The sequence below is a fragment of the Corythoichthys intestinalis genome, chromosome 17 (assembly GCF_030265065.1).
Source record: "Corythoichthys intestinalis isolate RoL2023-P3 chromosome 17, ASM3026506v1, whole genome shotgun sequence".
NCBI lineage: Eukaryota > Metazoa > Chordata > Actinopteri > Syngnathiformes > Syngnathidae > Corythoichthys > Corythoichthys intestinalis.
In genome coordinates, this window is record NC_080411.1 from 1,909,316 (window position 1) to 1,922,267 (window position 12,952).

General features: G+C 41.0%; 1 protein-coding gene across 5 annotated transcripts in view; it reads left to right on the forward strand.

The window, feature by feature from the left end:
- Positions 1-12,952, forward strand: part of LOC130905870 (ras-specific guanine nucleotide-releasing factor 2-like) — a 59,648-nt gene that overhangs the window by 41,323 nt on the left and 5,373 nt on the right. For all 5 annotated transcript variants that reach the window (XM_057819618.1, XM_057819619.1, XM_057819620.1 and 2 more), the window contains 13 exons: positions 606-1,000; positions 1,063-1,197; positions 3,380-3,469; positions 3,537-3,646; positions 4,208-4,320; positions 4,385-4,445; positions 4,521-4,550; positions 4,612-4,715; positions 7,177-7,261; positions 7,367-7,564; positions 7,637-7,716; positions 10,767-10,884; positions 12,867-12,935. In XM_057819618.1, coding sequence (XP_057675601.1) covers positions 606-1,000; positions 1,063-1,197; positions 3,380-3,469; positions 3,537-3,646; positions 4,208-4,320; positions 4,385-4,445; positions 4,521-4,550; positions 4,612-4,715; positions 7,177-7,261; positions 7,367-7,564; positions 7,637-7,716; positions 10,767-10,884; positions 12,867-12,935 — 1,588 coding nt within the window. The remainder of the gene's footprint in view (positions 1-605; positions 1,001-1,062; positions 1,198-3,379; positions 3,470-3,536; positions 3,647-4,207; positions 4,321-4,384; positions 4,446-4,520; positions 4,551-4,611; positions 4,716-7,176; positions 7,262-7,366; positions 7,565-7,636; positions 7,717-10,766; positions 10,885-12,866; positions 12,936-12,952) is intronic.

Consider the following 12,952-nt stretch of genomic DNA (forward strand, 5'->3'; position numbering starts at 1 on the left):
AGCACAACCAAGTGTCCCCTAGCTATGAAAATCGCTTACCGTGACAAATGAGTGGGAAGCCAGCAACACTCCGGCAGAGTGGTAGAGGAAGTCCGCCAGGGGTCACGTACGGATCGCCTGGCTTTGTTCCTTTGAACACGCCTGCTCCCTATGCACACCTGGACCTAGTAACACTAACGAGTCACATGACATTTTGGAGGGAAATTGACAAGCAGTACTCAGTTTGGACATTTAGGGATGTAGTATCTAAGGGGTGTACTCACTTTTGTTGCCAGCGGTTTAGATATTAATGGCTATATTTTGAGCACACAGACTACTTTTCATTGTGTGAAAGTGTCATTTTGTCAGTGTATATACCTGTATCTGCAGAAATGCGAGGGGTGTACTCACTTTTGTGATACACTGTATCTTCGATTCCGATCCTCTGGAGTTTTTTTTGTGGGACCCGACTGCCAACCCATGACCGCTAGTTGAGAAATATAGCCAGATGCGCCCCAGTTTCCAGACACGCCCCCTTTTCCAGATGCGTCCCCTTCTCGCCAGCCACAGACAGATCCGATTCGCCGTCCTCCCGTGACAGCGGCTGCATGTGGCGTCCCCCCCAGGTCCCTGGAGCTGTTCTTCGCCGCCAATCAAGGTTCGTGGGGCGCCGATCCGCTGAACAACAAATCACCGCGCCTGTGTCGCAAGTTCTCTTCGCCGCCACCGCTGTCGCTGCCGTCGCGCACGTCCTCACCTGTCCACGGCCGCAAATTGTCCCTCAGCTCACCCGTGCACGGCCCCAAAGCGGCGGATCCGTGGTCCGCCTCGTCCTCGCCGCCGCCGTACGGCGCCAGGACGCTCTTTGGGTTCTCTTCCTCGCCACCGCCGATTGCCAAGGCCCCCCCGGATTTCGGTCAGGGGCCCAGCTCGCCCGAACTCAGCCCGGGAGTCGAGGATGGCGGGGAACTGCCTCGTATCGACGCTTTTTGCGGGAAAATCAGGAGAAGCATCCGCAGGGGTGAGATAACGTGGTGGTCGCAGTGAGCAATATCAGCCTGATTTTTCTTTTTCCTCCACCAGCTGTACTGGAGACAGTGTCTTTGGACAAATTTATTCCAGAATCGCCCTCCGTCCACAGCGGCAACAGCTCAGGGGACGTGTCACCGTGCCGCTCACCATCCACACCTAGACATCTGCGCTACCGCCCGGCAGGAGGTATCGCTCGCCCGGCACTGGTTAGGGCTGCCAAAGTTACATAAAGTTGTCAAAAGTATCCATCCTGAAATGTATCTGAATACAATATTATAAATACTTGGTTATATAGTTGTTTTGCACATGGGGTAAATTGAAATTTGCACTACTCTTGATAGTCGTATTTTTGCATTTTCCTCATTGGCTGCCATTAATAGCACTATGTGTCCAATCCATTTGAAGTGGGAGGGGCTGGTGAAAATGGATTGGACATCTATCTCTATCAATGGCCAAGAATTAGTTTTCTCACTTAACCTGCCCATAGACTTCATAATGTATTGACGGGGCGCGGGGGCCGATAAATAGGGGGCCTGCATTGTTGGCCAGGCCGTCAAAGCTGGAATGAGTCGAATCACAGACAAAGAGCGTTTTCGTTGAAAATTCTTGTGAATAAATGCTTAAATCCCCAAATTCTTTATAGATATGGACATAAAACAGTCTCGATTCTTGGTTAAAAGCAAAACAACACTGAAGTTAGCGTTTATTTTATGTAAATACGTCAAAGTACAATGCTGGTCCGTTAGTGAATGTAGCTAGCAGCCGCCTAATGTAAACAGAGCTTTTTCAGTGAAAATTCTTGTGATTAAATGCTTAAATCCTCGAGTTCTTCAAAGATATGGACGTAAAACAGTAAAAGCAAAAAAAAAAAAAAAAAACGTGCATTTAAAATTTCTTTTGCGCAAATATGTCGAAGTACAATACTAGTTTGTTAGTGAATGTAGCCAGCGGCCGCCTGATGTAAACAGAGCTTTTCCGCTTGTGATTAAATGCTTAAATCCTCGAGTTCTTCATAGATATGGACGTAAAACAGTCTTGATTTTTTGTTAAAGTAAAAAAAAAAAAACGTGCAGTTAGCGTTTATTTTACGTAAATATGTCGAAATACAATGCTAGTCTGTTAGTCAATGTAGCTAGCCGCCTGATGTCAACAGAGCTTTTCCGGGGAAAATTCTTCTGAATACATGCTTAAATTCCTGAATTCTTCATAGATATGGATATAAAACAGTCTTGATTCCTGGTTAAAAGCAACAACGACAAAAACGCGCAGTTAGCGTTTATTTTACGTAAATATGTCAAACTACAACACTAGTCTGTTAGTGAATGTAGCTAGCTGGCGCCTGATGTAAACAGCTTTTTCTGTGAAAATTTTGGTGAATAAATGCTTAAATCCCTGAATTCTTTATAGATATGGACATGAAACAGCCTGAATTCTTGGTTAAAAGCCAAATAAAACGTGCAGTTAGCGTTTATTTTGCGTAAATTCGTCGAAGTACAATGCTGATCTGTTAGTCAATGTAGCTAGCGGCCGCCTGATGTAAACAGAGCTTTTCCGGTGAAAATTCTTGTGAACAAATGCTTAAATTTCTGAATTCTTCATAGATATGGACGTAAAACAGACTCGATTCCTGGTTAAAAGCAAAAAAAAAAAAAAAACATGCAGTTAGCATTTATTTGACGTAAATATGTTGAAGTACAATGCTGGTCTGTCAGCGAATGTAGCTAGCGGCCGCCTGATGTCAACAGAGCTTTTCCGGTCAAATTCTTGTAAATAAATGTTTAAATCCCCGAATTCTTTATAGATATGGATGTAAAACAGTCTCGATTCTTGGTTAAAAGCAGAAAAAAAAAGTGTGGTTAGCGTTTATTTTACGTAAATATTGCCAACTATGATGCCAATGCAGTAGCGGCTAATTTCTCCCATTGATTTTTTTCACAACGTTTCAAAATGCATGCAAAAATATAATAATTACCTTGAATCCTTGAACAAATCACTCATGAAACAATCCTTCCTGTTTGTATGCGGTACAGCTTTCATAATTTTTCAACATTAGATCGCTCCGTGCGTGTGTTTGTGAATAGCTCCTCTTGATGTGGGCGGCCCCCTACTTGAATGCGAGGTGCAGTGCATGACCGATCTGAGCCGTCAATACATTATGAAGTCTATGCCCTGCCCTATCATACCCTAATCTTTCCTGGCTTCCCTCTTGGACATCTATTTCCATTGATGGCAGAGAATAAGAACCTTCATGAACATGTAATCAATTTATGGGCCGACGAGTCAACTCGTAGCAAAAATAATTGGCGACCAATCGAAAATAAAGGTAATTAAAGTTTGGCTGGCCATCATTCACCATGTTGTCTCGTAGCGTCATCGTCAGAGAACTCCCGCTGTGCCGTGTCGCCAGCGTCCGCCTTCGCCATCGCCACCGCCGCCGCCGGGCACAGCGGCTCCCAGAGTAAGTTTACGCCAGAAGGTTTTTGCTGTTTATGAAAAGTTGCTTCAAAAGAGTTTCCCTTTTCCAGCTCCGGGAAGCTCACCGGACAAGTTGTGCGACAAAGAGTTCATCATCCGCAGGGCCGCCACCAACAGAGTTCTCAACGTGCTGCGACATTGGGTCTCCAAACACTCGCAGGTCAATCCGACATCTTTCAGTGTCATTGATGGCAGTAGACGACGTCCATTCCTTTTCATCAGTCCACGAATAAGCTGCCTCCTTATAATAGCCACAGGGTAGAAACGGTGCGAAACAAGTAGCGGCTTATAGTCCAGAAATACAGTGTTAGCTGAAGTAACTTATCCTTATGAACCAGAGCGCAGCTATCCTTCACCCATGTCAGACGTCTGAGTGCTCCTGTATGCAAGCAATATTGAACGACAGTCAAGCCAGACCCAACGCTGCCACCAGAGGGCAGTGTATTCTCCACTATTAAACAAAATACAATACTTTTGGGAGTTTTTGGATAGTTATTTTGAAATTGTAAAGGGTTTATTTCGATTACGTTGCCAGCGTAGGGCACGGAATTCGTTCGTAACTCGGGGACTACCTGTATTAAAATAGCCGAATAATTGAGAGCAAGAGCAAATTCATTGATGGCGATAAACATCCAAATTTTCATTGGACGTCCATCAGTCCGAATGGATTAGAGCCTGGTCCATCCTTGTCAAGATTATTTCCATCTCTGTTTCAAATCAGGACTTTGAGAGCAACAGCGAGCTGAAGGTGGGCGTAGTCAGCCTCCTGGAGGAAGTTCTGCGAGATCCTGACCTTCTGCCACAGGAAAGGAAAGCCACCACCAATATTCTCAGGTGAGCCGGCTTCCGGCTGCGCTTTTGTGGACACAATGTGACCAAAGTCGTTTTGGTCACGCAGCGCTCTCTGCCAAGAAGAACAAGACGACGCTCAGCTGAAGATCGAGGACATTCTACAAATGGTACTTAAAGGCATCTTTGAGGCGCACACATTTGAGTTAAGTTCATCACTCAAAATATCTTCTTGTGACGTACAGAAGAGTTGCCCGCTTCTTCACTTCATTGCGGTAAGGAAAGAAAAGTTCAAAGTCCAGAGGAGGCGAGTCTCACTATTTGGCGGCCGTGTAGGCGGAGAGCCCGAAAGCCGAGTGTTTGGAGTCTCTGTCCGCGATGGAGTTGGCCGAGCAGATCACCTTACTGGACCACATTGTATTTAGGAGCATTCCTTACGAGTAAGAAAATGCACGGCAGCACTTCTTTACAGTATTTAGTCTGCTCCCCCCTCGTGCTCATTGACAATGATGCCACTTTAGGTCAGCAACTACTCCAGTATGAACTGGGAGAGTGGCAGCGCTCCCACTTGAAATTGATTGGACGTCTTGTGCCATCAGCGGCAGCCAATGAGTTCAATGAGTGCACTATAAAGGGTTAAAAACATCCATTGACTGTGATAAATGCAGGGGCGTCACTAGGTTTTAAGAACGGGAGGGGGGCGGGGCTTAGCCTCCAGGAGTTGCACAGGATGTAAGTGAATGTAGCGTATGTAGAAATATATTTCCATTTGTTCACAATAATCACACGTGTAAAATGCCACATACTTTTCTAACATATTCACACAGGCCCCTTTTGTCTTCTTAACAGTGTATGTAATTTGATCAGGGCAGGGGGTTGTACATTCCAAGCAAGAGACCCTCCCAAGTGAGAAGGGAGGAAAAAGGCTATGCAGGGGGAGGCTGGAGACGTTTGCTTTGTCTGCTGGTACCATTAATGTCTTGTCTTTTCTGTTTGTCTGTCTTTAAGTGTAAAGTCTTTGTTCTTTTTTATTCCTGAATTCTGTGTCATCATCTCCAGTTCGTTGTAAGAATAAAACAACCTGTAACATGGATAAATCAACTCTTTTCCTTCACGTACAAGCACAAAACTTCACAAACAGCTAAGACTGATAATTTTATATATACAGTGGACTTTTTGGGATTTCTCACATTTCTGCATAAAATCACCAAAAAATGTGACTTTTCGCCAAGATCGTCATCCAATGAATATGGTACACCCGCCGGTGTTGTGCCAATGTAGTTACCCCAGTCAAAAATTGTATCCACTCGGCGGAGCCATATGGAGGTAGATTTTTGTCTTTATTATTCAATTAAAATATGTATTATCAATTTTTTAAAAAGTCGCTTCAATCAAAAAAAAAAAATTGTGTTTGGAAAAAAAAAAACTCAAAAAAATGCGCGTGAAAGCTATTTTTCCCTTAATGATTTTTTTTTGATTGATTGATTGATTGATCGGTTGATTGAAGCAACTTTTTTGACGTTTAGGATGTTTTTGTCTTTATTTTTCAATCAAAAAATAAGTTGCTTAAAAAACATTTTCAAAAAGAAAAATCACTTCAATCAAAAAAAAAGAAGAAGAAAAATGTCAATCATATAAAACGTTTTTGAATGCGAAAAAATACTTGAGATTGAAAAATTTGCATTTGAACACTAAGTTTTCATTGAAAAAGTTTTCTTTGATTAAAGCAATCCTTTTTGTGTTTGGGACATTTGCGTCTAAATCATTCGATCCCCCCAAAAAGTTGCTTCAATAAGAAAAAATATTTTCAATCCAAAAAAAAAAAATCATTTGAAAAGTAAAACTGCCCCCCCCCCCCCTATTTTTTTTGGGGGGGAATTATATGCAAAGCAAATGACAGTCTAAGGTGCTAGTCGCATGATCTGTTCGAAAAATAATAACAATAATAAAAATATATATTTTTGTTCATTTCATTCATTTTTGTTGCAGTTTTATTGCTTTACAACTTTTATGTATATAGTAGGGCTGTCAAACGATTAAAATTTTTAATCAAGTTAATTACAGCTTAAAAATTAATTAATCGTAATTAATCGCAATTCAAACCATGTATAAATATGCCATATTTTTCAGTTAATTATTGTTGGAATGGAAAGATAAGACACAAGACGGCTATATACATTCAACATGCAGTACATAAGTACTGTATTTGTTTATTATAACAATAAATCAGCAAGATGGCATTAACATTCTGTTAAAGCGATCCATGGATAGAAAGACTTGTAGTTCTTAAAAGATAAATGTTATTACAAGTTATAGAAATTTTATATTAAAACCCCTCTTAATATTTTTGTTTTATTAAAATTTGTAAAATTTTCAATCTAAAAATAAACTAGTAGCTCGCCATTGTTGATGTCAATAATTACACCATGCTCACTCATGGTACTAACCCATAAAATCAGTTGGACCCAAGCACCAGCAGAGGGCGCCAAACACCCAAAAAACAAGTAACAAGCGGACATTACATTGTACTGTCATTTAAATCTGTTTGAGCAGGGCATGTGCGTTAATTGCGTCAAATATTTTAACGTGATTAATTTACAAAATTAATTACTGCCCGTTAACGCGATAATTTTGACAGCCTTAATAAATAGGAATGTCAGTTTCATGCAATGACACTTTTCAGCCAGTAGGGGGGGGCCTGCCCCCCCCCCCTTAAAATCCGCTTATGGTTGCTAGGTAGAATCAGATTGCTAGACAGAAATGATGGAAGATAAAGTTCCATTTGAGCTCATTGGCTGCTGTTGATGGCATAAACCTTACTGAAATTGACAGCAGACTCATGATTGGATGCCGCACAAATGGACTCCATCAATGACACTAAAAGAGTTCATTTTGTTGCAGGGAGTTCCTTGGTCAAGGTTGGATGAAGGTGGATAAAACCGAGAAGACACCTTACATTATGAAAACCAGTCAGCACTTTAACAACGTAAATGGACTTCAAAATTTTCAAAAAATAACAAATAACAAAAAAAAAGAAACACTAAACCAGAATTTTTTTAAATTAATTTAAAATTTTTTTTATTCCCATCAGATGAGCAACCTGGTGGCCTCGCAGATCATGAGACACAGCGACGCAGGCTCTCGGGCCGGCGCCATCGAGAAGTGGCTGGCGGTGGCCGACATCTGCCGCTGCCTCAACAACTACAACGGCGTCCTGGAAATCACCTCAGCGCTCAACCGAAGCGCCGTCTACCGTCTGAAGAAGACCTGGGCCAAAGTCTGCAAACAGGTCACTCGCACGCAACTTGAACGGTGCCCAAGTTAGCATTCACTCAAAGGGGATCCAATCTCTCTATTCTAGACAAAAGCGTTGATGGATCGCCTGCAGAGGACGGTCTCGTCCGAGGGACGCTTCAAGAACCTCCGAGAGACCTTGAAAAAGTAAACCTCCGTCTCGGCCGACATCCAATCACGGGGCGTACTATCATCACACATCTGCTGTGAATTTAGATAAGTTTGTCACAAGTGGACGTCCGATCCATATAGACTGGGAGGATGTCAGCCAATAAGCGAATGTTGGTTCGCTGCCAAGCGTCCCACATCAAATGGATTGGGCATCAATCGCCATCTTCCTGTTGATTTAGGGCACTGCCGGGTCATTTTTTGTTGATTTTGGGTCACTTGATGGAATTTTAGGGCATTTATGTTTCACTTTCTACTGATTTTAGGTCCGATTCTGTCGATTTATTCATTCATGTGTCACCAGCTCTCCCACTTCAAATGAGTTGGACGTCTAGTACCGTCAGTGGCAGCCAATGAGTTAAGAACGGAAATGAAAGAAATATGAAAAAATAGTCGTTTTCAGTTTTATAAATACAGTGGTATGAAAAAGTATCTGAACCTTTTGGAATTTCTCACATTTCCGCATAAAATCACCATCAAATGTGATCTTTGTCAAAATCACACAGATGAAAAAAACAGTGACTGCTTTACGTAAAACCACCCAAACATTTATATGTTTTCATGTTTTAATGAGGATCGCATGCAAATATAGCTGGGAATCTTTGGGCACTAACGATTCAGAGGCTCCAATTCGATTATAAAACGATTATTGATGCACCCCCCTCCTTTTTTTTTTTTTAAATGTTTTGTACATTCGTTCCAAAATTGTTCAAAAATCCTCTCAGGCTAAACCAAACTACTATTTTAGTATCAAGTTAACATATAACAGTAAACAAATATACAAAAATAACAGTAAATCAAATACTCCAGTCCCCATTCTGTATCAGCAGCTTTAAACTACATTCAATTAATTTAATGTTGTGAATCAACCGTTACAGTTGTTAAAATTGCTCCCGTTATTCCATAATTTCCCTTCTGTCTACTTTTGACATGTCAAAGTTTTAAAACTGTTTCATCATTTAAAGATAGATTCAAGACAAGACTTTGCCGATTTAGGAGTATTTTAGATAAAAAGTTAATTAGGTTCGCTACAAAAGAGCCTTCTACTGCTTTAAGATGGCGGCTGTTTACTAACACCGGCAAGTCTGTCATTTCGCATCTCTGTTCAATAATACATGTTCTAACACCGCCGTCGTCTGTCATTTTGCATCTAGTTCTACATATATATGATATCTACTGTAGCCGTATGTTTGTAGCAGCTAGCAACTGGGCGTTGTTTGTAGCGGCTGTCAGCCGCATTCAGGTATGATTGTTTTTTTATCTAGCGGCATGAGTTGAACATGCTATTTACTCTCGGTCCGTTCCTCATTGCGTCCCAAAGACCGCTCCTACTGTGTTTTACTTCCACTTTACCTGGTATAATTCAGTAATCGGAATTTGGATGTTTGTGAATCGTTCTCTAATCTTCCACGCCCGAATCGCAAATTATCTAAGAAACGGAAATTTCGCACACCTCTACATGCAAACAATGACAGAAGGGGGAAAAATAAGTAAGAGAACCCTCTGTTTAAGAACACTTAAAGAGCAATTGAAACCAATTTTTACTAAACATTTTCAGTCAGGTGTGTGCCCAATCACTGATGAGTGGTTGAAAGCTGCCCTGCCCATTATAAAACACACACCTGGTAAGAATTGTCTTGATGAGAATCATTGTCTGATTTGCATCATGGCTCGGTCAAAAGTCTGAAGACCTGCGATCAAGGATTGTTGATTGGGAACGGATACAAAACCCTCTCTAAAAGTCTGAATGTTCAATCGACAGTCAATGTCTGCAAATGGAGAGAGTTTGGCACATTTTCTTCTTTCCCAAGGAGTGGCCGGCCACCAAAGATGACGCCAAGAGTTCAGCGCAGAATACTCAGAGGAAAAAAAGAACCTTAGAATGTCTGGTAAAGACTTACAGAAATTACTGGCACAGTTCACATCAACTATATGTAAAACTATGGCCAAGAATGGTGTTCATGGGAGGACTCCACGGAGGAAGCCACTGCTGTCCCAAAAAAACATTGTTGCTTGTTTAATGTTTGCAAAAAGGCACTTGGACACTCCACAGAAGTTTTGGCAAAATATTTTGTGGACTGATGAAACCAAAGTTGAATTGTGTGGGAGTAAGACACAATGTCATGTATGGAGGAAAAATGGAACAGTTCACCAACATCAACACCTCATTCCCACCGTGAAGCATGGTGAAGGGAGCATCATGATTGGGGCTGTTTGGCTGCCTCAGGGCCTGGACAACTTGTAATCATTAATGGGAGAACGAATTCAAAAGTTTATCAAGATGTTTTGCAGGAAAACCTGGAGCTGTCTGTAAGACAGTTGAAGCTAAACAGAGGATGGATGCTGCAAAAAGACAGTGATCCAAAACACAGAAGTAAATAAACTTCAGAATGGTTTCAGACAAACAAAATACACGTTCTGTAGTGGCCAAGTCAAAGTCCAGACTTGAACCCCTTTGAGATGCTGTGGCATGACCTAAAGACAGCGATTCATGCCAGACATCCCAGGAATCTGACCGAACTACAGCAGTTTTGTAGAGAAGAATGGTTGAAGTTATCGCTGTCAAAGGGGGGGATAGGGTGGGGTCACAAATTATTAAATGTGATGGTTCACTTGCTTGTTTTTCCCCCTCCTGTCATTGTTTACATAATTTCTTCATAAAAATATGAAAACCTATAAATGTTTGGGTGGTTTTTAGTCATAGCAGACACTGTTTTTTCATCTGTGTGATTTTGACAAAGATCAGATCACATTTGATGGTGATTTTAGGCAGAAATGTGAGAAATACCCGAAGGTTCAGATACTTTTTCATACCACTGTAGTTATTCGGAGGAAAGTTGGCAAGTAAAAAAAAATATTTTATATCGTTTATTTTCTTTGAGGCAGGGTGGGAGAGGGGGCAGTAATAGTTGATACTTGATCCGCACGCCATACTAGTCGGTTAGTATTAGGTAATGCACCTATACATCTCATGACAACAGCCGTAAAACCACTAAAGAAGAATGAAAAGAGCAAATGTGTGTTTGCAGTTGCAACCCACCATGCGTGCCATACCTGGGCATGTACCTGACCGATCTGGCCTTCATTGAGGAGGGCACGCCCAACTTCACTGAGGAAGGCCTGGTCAACTTCTCCAAGATGAGGATGGTAAATCCCCAAACAGTCACCCTAATTCCCAAAAATCTCAACAGCAGCAGCAAAGGTTCTTGCGTCAGGTCTGAACTACATTGAGCTAATTCCATATTTGTCCTCCTAATCCAACCAATGCTTGTTTTGACAGATATTTTAGGACTTGGACCATATTGCTTGCAAAAATATGACTTTTGGGGCAGGGGAGGCACAACAAGTTGATGTCCCCGAAACGCGCTGTCAGCAAAAAAGTTAGCTTACAAGAATATTTATAATAATAAGTAAAAAATGAGTGTTTTTTTTTTCCCCCATCATTCTCGAGGGGAATTCTAAATCGGGAAAGAAAAACAGGAAGAAATTAGAAAGGACAAAAGTAATTTGGTCAGTCTTTTCTGCTGCAAATCTTTCCGTCCGACTACTTCCTGTGTGTATTCCACTTCCCTTTCCTCTGTGGTCCGTTCAGAATAAGTGTGATGGCAGCTAAAGTGAGGTCGAGCATTTTGCCATGTGGCATTTTTTTGCCATGTGGTAAAATAGATTTTGCCATGTGGCATTTTTTTGCAATGTGGCAAAATGGATTTTGCCATGTGGCATTTTTTGGGGATATATGACATTTTTGCAGGTCATGCACGTGCATGCCATTGACGGCTATACACATCCAAATTTAACATTCATTTTAAATGGCAGAAAAATGTGTGGCTGTGATTTTTTACTATAGACTTACCATTAAAGTGCATTGACATTCAACTGGCACCCAAGTAAGGCTTTTTAAGGCATTTTAAAGAGCAGAAAAACACATTTTTGGCGAAATCAATTTTGCCACATGGCAAAAAAATGACACTTAGCAAATAAAATGACACATGTCCAAATCCATTTTGCCAGATGGCAATAAAAAACTGCCACATGGCAAAATCAATTTTGCCACATAGCAAAAAAATGGCACATGGCAAAATCCATTTTGCCACATGTAAAAAAAATGCCACATGGCAAAAAAATTGCTACATGGCTAAATCCATTATGCCACATCGCAAAATCATTTTTGCCAAAAAAAAAAGGCACATGACAAAATCCATTTTGCCACATAGCAAAAAACTGCTACATGAAACTTGGCAAATAAAATGACATGTCAAAATCCATTTTGCCACATGGGAATAAAAAACTGCCACATTGCAAAATCCATTTTGCAACATTGCAAAAAAAAAAAAAAAATGCCACATGGCAAAATCCATTTTGCCACATGGCAAAAAAAAAGCCACATGGCAAAAGAACTGCTACATGGCTAAATCCATTTTGCCACATTGCAAAAAAATGACACTTGGCAAATAAAATGACACGTGTCAAAAGCCATTTTGCCACATGGCAATAAAAAACTGCCACATTGCAAAATCCATTTTGCCACATGGGAAAAAAATGCCACATGGCAAAATCAATTTCGCCACATGGCAAAATCATTTTTGCCAAGTCGCAAAGAAAAAATGCCACATAGCAAAAAAATGACACATGTCAAAATCCATTTTGCCACATGGCAAAAAAAAAAACTGCTACATGGCTAAATCCATTTTGCCACATTGCAAAAAAATGACACTGAGCAAATAAAATGACACATGTCAAAATCCATTTTGCCACATGGGGAAAAAAATGCCACATGGTAAAATCAATTATGCCACATAGAAAAAAAATGCCACATAGCAAAAAAAGGGCACATGGCAAAATCCATTTTGCCACATGGCAAAATCCATTTTGCCAAATAGCAAAAAAAAAAAAATGCCATATAGCAAAAAAAAAGCCACATGGCAAAATCAATTTTGCCACATGGGGAAAAAAAATGCCACATGGCAAAGTCCATTTTGCCACATGGCAATTACCACTTTTGGTTCTCGCTGTCTCTCCAAAATTGATAGTCGATGGTTCCACTTCCCTTTCCTCCATGGTCCTTTCAGAATAAGGTATGATGACAGCTCAAGCGAGTTCTAGCAAGGCGCTTTTTGTCTCCCCGACAGATCTGTCACATCATTCGTGAGATCCGACAATTCCAGCAAGCGCCCTACAGGATCGAGCATCAGGCCAAGGTTGGCTGGCTTTCTAT